General features: G+C 35.7%; 1 protein-coding gene across 1 annotated transcript in view; it reads left to right on the plus strand.

The window, feature by feature from the left end:
• The first annotated feature begins 654 nt into the window (after window positions 1-654).
• LOC117122416 (putative E3 ubiquitin-protein ligase UBR7) overlaps window positions 655-7,106 on the plus strand; it is a 7,826-nt gene continuing 1,374 nt past the window's right edge. Inside the window, exons 1-9 of the mRNA XM_033267972.1 lie at window positions 655-845; window positions 1,372-1,505; window positions 2,120-2,180; window positions 2,673-2,768; window positions 3,213-3,266; window positions 3,945-4,050; window positions 4,476-4,987; window positions 5,975-6,143; window positions 6,506-6,567. Coding sequence (XP_033123863.1) covers window positions 684-845; window positions 1,372-1,505; window positions 2,120-2,180; window positions 2,673-2,768; window positions 3,213-3,266; window positions 3,945-4,050; window positions 4,476-4,987; window positions 5,975-6,143; window positions 6,506-6,567 — 1,356 coding nt within the window. The 5' untranslated portion in view covers window positions 655-683. The remainder of the gene's footprint in view (window positions 846-1,371; window positions 1,506-2,119; window positions 2,181-2,672; window positions 2,769-3,212; window positions 3,267-3,944; window positions 4,051-4,475; window positions 4,988-5,974; window positions 6,144-6,505; window positions 6,568-7,106) is intronic.

Raw genomic sequence — 7,106 nt, forward strand, 5'->3', positions numbered from 1 at the left:
AAGGAGATGAGTGTTAAAGAAAAGGTTGAATCTGAAAAAAGGTTGCAAACGGGCGGGCCGGGGATTCGAACCCGAACCTTCTGCAGTCTATATGCAGAGACGCCTTATAAACAAATGGTCACCGGGGCTTCGTTGATTAAATCAATTAGTTTATTTATTAATTTACTAAACATTGTAAGTAGACACCTTATTTGTTAGCTAAACGAATTAAAAAAAATGTTTCTATCATTTTCTTTATATAATTTTTCTACCATTATGAACTATAAAAGTGTTTATTTTATAATTTTAGTAAAACGTTAGCTGTTATAACAGAGCGTTGTATTGTAGTTTAGACAAAAATACATTTAATATTATTATTATCATTATGAGTCACCACTGCAACATCATGAATATTTTATTAATAAATGTTATGTTATGAACACTGGTCTGAATGATTATTTCTTTTTTTATGTTTTGTGTGTGCGTGTGTGTTTTTGGGGGGTTTTTTTTGTTTTTTGTTTTTTAATTGTGATTGTTATTGTAATGTCGAAACTGAAAAAATTAAATAAAAAGAATGTTAATGCGAAAAATGAATGAATACTTACAATCGTGTAAACGGGACAGAATTCCGGTTTGGACCGCAACATTCAGAGAGTTACAAGTTGCCACTGCTCAGTTTTTTTTTTATCAAGCAAAACAAAAAAATGGCTGGATGTTCAGGTGGTGCGGGTGAACTTTCCGAGAGAAATGACAGTGATGGTGAAATTCTTTCCATGGTTGATGTTTTAAATGCAGACAAAGATTTGGAGGAGGAAGTAAATGCTGTCTTGGGTGATAGTGATGATAAATGCTGTACATTTCCGCAGGTTAGAATTGACCCTAGGCCTATACACCTAGGCCAGGCCGATATTGAAAATATTATATCATACAGTTACCTGATTTGGCTGTCAGCAGTGAAAGTGGCTATCTGGGCCGCCTTAGTTATTTGAAATGGCAAACCTAAAAAGCTAGATTAGGCCTAGTGGCGGATGCACCCAAATGCATAGGCTTAGACTCACAAAGTTACGTCTTGTTTGCCCCAAAATTAATAATGACTTGCTGACTGTTGGACTATATTTATGTCGTCACAGTTTCTTTAGGTGTTTTGCACAGGGTGAATGCATGGCATGGCTTGGTTGGTTACTCAGGAGGGTTCTTTCGCTGTGTTTGGGGTGTGGTAGAGAGGAATGCAGTCTGTCCCTGTGCTGTTGTGTGTCATGACGTCATCTAAGTAATTTAAGTTTAGGCCTGTTATTGGCACACGCCTGCAATAAGTGTGACATGATCCATTTACAATAATGTGCTGCAGTACATTAAAAATTAAATAATGCGTTTTGTATATTATTTTTACAGGGTTACCTTGGTCGGCAGGCACTGTATGCTTGCGAGACATGTTGTCCCACTGGTGTTCCAGAAGCAGCCATCTGCCTTGCATGCAGCTATGCATGTCATGAAGGTCACAGCCTCTTTGAATTGTATACTAAAAGGTACATGGATCCTTTTGCATGGAAGGCATCAAATAATAAGTTCTCGTAATCTCGAAAGCTCCGATGAAGGCAGCATAATAAAGCAGTAGGGTTAAAAAAGATCTATTAATTAATCAACTATTAATTAATTAGCCTCATGAGGGCAGCATAATAGAGGCAGTAGAGTTAAAAAGATCTATTAATCAATCAACTATAATCAATCGGCTGTGTGTTTCTAGAGCTCCTCATCAGAGCTAAAACTAATTGTCTTCAGTGACATTATGATCCGCATTGGTAGGCTCACCTTTCTAGAGTGTAAATCAAACTTCACAACTGACCAATCAGAAAAGTGCGATGAATACGCGCATATCCAACAAACACATACTTCGTCATACACACACATTTCGTGGGATCTTAGCAAAAATATCCAAGAGGCGCAGCTTAGGGGAAATATCCATTGTCTTGTGAAAGAAGCATAATTAGGATATCAACATTAACAGACATCACTTACCTCTGGTACTGTAGCAGACATAAATCTGTCTCAGTATTTTTTTTTTATATGGACAATTGATGCTTCACCAGATAGTATCTCAGTTGGATGCTGATATATTTTTTGTCCCTTTCTTTTAAAATAGAAATGTCAGGTGTGACTGTGGGAACAGTAAATTCCAGAACTTCACTTGTAAGCTCTTCACTGTAAGTGCATTTTTATATACTGTAGGTAATTGTAACCTGATATCTTGGATGCCAGGTGCAAGTCAGATGCCGTTGTACCAGCGTTGAAGATGGTGATGATGATGATGGTAATGAGGATGACAATGATGATGATGCTGATGATATTGATGAAGATGATGATGATGGTGATTACGATGACGAAGATAGTGATGATGATAGTGGTGATGATGATGGTGATAATGATGATGACGATGATGATGGTGGTGGTGATGATGATGCTGATGATATTGATGATGACTATGATGATGGTATTCATGATTGATATGAGATAACATTTTTATCAAAAACAACCAGATGCTTATGAGAAATGTTTTTTAAAGCTTTCTCAAATATAAAATTTAAAGATGAAAACAAAATAAACATTGATTGATTAACAACAGATAGATAAATAGATTGATTAATTTGGACCTGTAGTACTACCTCTTCTTTTACTTCTCGATGATTTTATTTTAGAACAAGCCAGATGTGAATGAAGATAATAAATATAATCAAAATTTCAAAGGACTGTACTGCACATGCAAGCGACCCTACCCTGATCCAGAGGACAACGTAAGTTTAAAAAAAAAATGTACTTTGGGCTATGTGTCCAGATACTGGTTTTGATGTTTACCTTATGAACTACTGTACAGTACTTTCAGGGGGCTCAAGTTTCCCGCACATTGCAGAAGGCCTAATGCACTATCGTGAGCAAGTAAGGGTCTCCCGTAATTTCACGATATTTGCATGTTTTTACTATTGTATTATCAATTGTCTCCCAATGGGTATCACCATATCACCATGCATAGCAAAATATAATTAGATATAAACGGATCTTCCGGATGTGGATTTTTCCAACTTGAGACCCCTGTCCTTTTAAATAAGAAGCACAAAGAGGCCCTAAAATTATTTACAATGAGCAACAGATTGTTATTTATGTTTGTATTATTATTAATTAATTGATTGATTAAATTATTAATTGATAAATATCACTATGTATTTATATTTCTGTAATAGGTAGCTGATGAAATGATTCAGTGTATATTGTGCGAGGACTGGTATCATGGCCGAGTAAGTACTGTATTTGAATCATTTTTTTTTTCTTCCTTTTTTGATCATATAACATGTGATTCCATGCATAATTTCAGTAGTTGGAAACTTAGTATCACTATTAGTCACAAGAACAATCCCAGAATGTTTATAATATATTTTCTATTTTGTTTGTTTTCAACAACTGAAAGTCCCCATTATCATATTAACTCTCATCATCATATCATATACCTGTATCACCAATTTAAATAAAGTCACTAATGATTTAATTAAAGGTTACACTATTGTACTGTAATGGAGTGTATTTGTAGTATACATATTTCCCCATATAAAATTATAAAGTAACACTACTTCAGTATCATATACTTTAGAGGTTTTAAAATATTTTATGGTACAGTATAAAAAAATGATATGAAACTGCTATCAAAACCAGTACCTAAATGCAATGCTAACTGTCCATGAAGCATGATTTGTAAGTCATAAAACATGATCTTACCACTCCATTTCTGACATTACATAACTAAACAACTTAACTGAACAAGATAACGTGGCAACATACTGTATCTTGATTGATCATATTGTTCTTTTTATCAACAATAATCGCGACGTCCACATATTAGAGGGTTAGTGAACCCTAGTACTTAATAATTAATATAATAATTAACATTAATATAATAATTAACATTTTATTTTAATTAGCACCTTGGTACCAATCCGCCAGTGTACTTAGACTATCAGGAAATGGTATGTACAGCATGTATGGAGAAAAACAGTTTCCTATGGGCCTATGCAGTAAACAGCATTGGTAAGTAGTGCATTCAAGGAAGGGAAATAGTTGAGTTTCCTCTCTGCTCTCAGAAGGGACTGATGACCTTGCATTGGAAAATTGGCAAAAATTGTGGCCAAATTTATTTAACAACATTGTCTTCAGACACTCTTTAAGTTTTGTGAAGTTCTTGTAGAAAATATACCTTCATATAAATTGTAATTTCTTATGGGGAAACCCATTTGTGGAGAGGCTACTGCCAAACAGTAGGCAAAGGGTGTTGGGTTCGGTTATTTTTTTCTTAATATTATATTACATAAAATTCTTTGCTTGAATTCAATAGTTTTATCTTCCAAATATATCGTTTTGTTGTCAGAATGACTGTTGTTTTCACAGATGGTTTGGTAGACTACTCTCCAAAATATATGTAACATATTATTAAATTTGATGTTTTTGATTGACAGAAACAAAGTGTATTGAAAATCAAGAAGAAAAGTCAAAAGACCTTGTAGATATTGAGAGTAAGCCAAACCCTGAGCAGAATTGTGAGGGGACGGAGAAACCAAGCAGCTGCCAAGAGGATGGTGACCCCACTCTTAAAGAAATCAATCAAACAGATGATAGCACAAGTGTAACGCCAGATGAAACAACCATAGCGACAGTTGCAAACACTTTATCTCATGACCAAAGGCCACCTGATTCAACAAAAAACAAAAGTATACAATCACAGACTTTGGATTCACCATCATGTTCCACTGATGGTGAATCGAAAGTAGACAGTATTAAATCTGAAGACACTGGTGCTCAAGCGATCAACAATATTAAATCAAAAGAAGACGACGATACTACTAAAGCAGAGACTGAAAAAGAATGTATGCTAGAAGAACTAATGAAAAGGAGTTTCAAATCAGCACAGCATGCTACCTTCTGGCCGAATGGTTGGAGGGCGAAGTTGTGTTCTTGCCCAAAATGCAAGGTACGTATGCTTAAAAGGGTACTCAAGTAAATCATAATATGTTGGTAATGGCCCTGTCACACCTTGGCGATTTAGTCAGTGTAGCCAAACGTATCAAAATTTCTCTAAAACACTGACATACGCTAAATTATCGATGTTTTTTTCAACCTTGGGCGCATTCATAGTGAATTCATAACGTTTTGGACGTATAAATAACGTATTAGTAAATTATATAGAACGTTTTGATTACTTATAGAAAACTTACACGAACAAATGCTTAGCGTGTTGCCGGCGATAGTCTACCTTATGTACAGCGTGCGGCAGCGTATCGCCGATTATCACGTGACGTAACCTATAAATAGGCTGTCACTCGTCGATTCAAATCATAACCGCGCTAGACATCGCAGTATCAACATCACCGTATTGACATCACCCCATTTAATATACCTATTCCCCTAAAGTTAGAAACACGTTCAGTAAGTTTTGCGGTCATCTGGAACTCATCAAATACGTCTGCATACGTCAATATACGTTGGAGATAAGTTCGTTATATGTTACATGTAAGTTCGAAGCACGTTACTCATAGGTTAGAAATACTTTTTGACTTTTGAGTAACTTACAAGTAACGTGTGTCAACGTTCGCTTAACTTACCTACAACTTATAGCCGGGTATGCGGAAAGTACGAGCCATACGCTGGCATACGTCAAAAAGTTTTGCGCATGCACAAAACTTTTCACCGTACTAGGACGTATACCAGCGTGCTTCAGCGTGCTCTGAACTTATACGAAACTTACCAATAACTTATTCGACGTATGCCAGCGTATTTGCCATTATTTTTAGCCAGCATACGCTGGCTAAATCGTCAAGGTGTGACAGGGCCATAACATTTAGCCATCGCTAGATGCTAAATCTTCTATCTAATCTTGAACATACAACTGATTTTCCTGGTGGTACAGTAATATACTAATTTTTAACTGCAAAATAACTTTATTAATTCTTTTTTATAGGAGCTGTACAAAAGCAAGAATTTGGAATTTCTCCCAGATATGTCTGATACGGTGCTAGCTTACGAGGAAAGGGGAAAAGCGAAGCAAACACCGGGTGAAACGCAGTACGACCGGGGAATTCAAGCGCTGTCAAACATGCACAGGACACAGCAGATTGAAGTGATCTCAGGTTACTGCCAATCTGTCATTTTTTGTCACAATTGTAGCTGAGCCCACATTTATCATTCTACGCAAAAATTAACTCTCAGTATAAATATAATACTAAAAGTAATCTTCAGTTAATTACTGTAAACAAGTAGATAAAAATAATAATAATAAATGCTCTTTACTGAATTTATTGGATGGAAAAGTGGATGAGCTCCTTGTAGTCATCGGCCAATATGTTTGTCAAAGGAATAGGATTACTGTAGTTAGTATGGCATCATTTTTTAGGGAGCTCATCAAGGCTGTTTGTATATGCTGTGAATTCTAAATATTATGATTATTATAATTATTATTATTAATATTATCATCATTGATATTATCTTGCAGAATACAACAGTTTACAATCAGAACTAACAGATTTCCTGAGAAAATTTGCAGAGGAAGGAAAAGTAAGCCATCTAATAAATATTTGTTATTCTTATCAAGGTTTAACTCTAATAATCAAACTCATAAATAATGATTTAAAATTAAACTATTTATGCTACTCTCAAAGACCAGTCAATAGTACCAATACTCGTTATAGTGTTTGTGTTGCTTACACATCATAAACCCAGTGGCGTAGAAAAGTATTTTTCATTGGGGGGGGGGGAGAGATGATTGGCGTGTTAGCGCAGATGTGTGCGCTTGTGCGGACAGGGGATGTGCCCCCCTCTGAAGCTGGAAACCTTATTTTTGCAAAATAAATTGATGCAATTTGATGACTACTTTTAGTGAAATTTTGATCAAAATGAAAATAAAATTTACCATTAATAATATGACAAATCTGTATCTGTGAGATATTCAAAATGCAAATTATTTCTGTGACAGTCTTTTGAAGTGTGTAAAGCTCCATTTTATCCCATACATATTCAAAATATTGGGGGGGACCAACAATGGACCATCCCCCCTTGTCAAATATATCCCCCCCCCCCCCCCCCCCCACCCCCGC

This window comes from Anneissia japonica, unplaced genomic scaffold, assembly GCF_011630105.1.
Source record: "Anneissia japonica isolate Jap-2015-1 unplaced genomic scaffold, ASM1163010v1 scaffold275_len1219475_cov178, whole genome shotgun sequence".
Lineage (NCBI taxonomy): Eukaryota > Metazoa > Echinodermata > Crinoidea > Comatulida > Comatulidae > Anneissia > Anneissia japonica.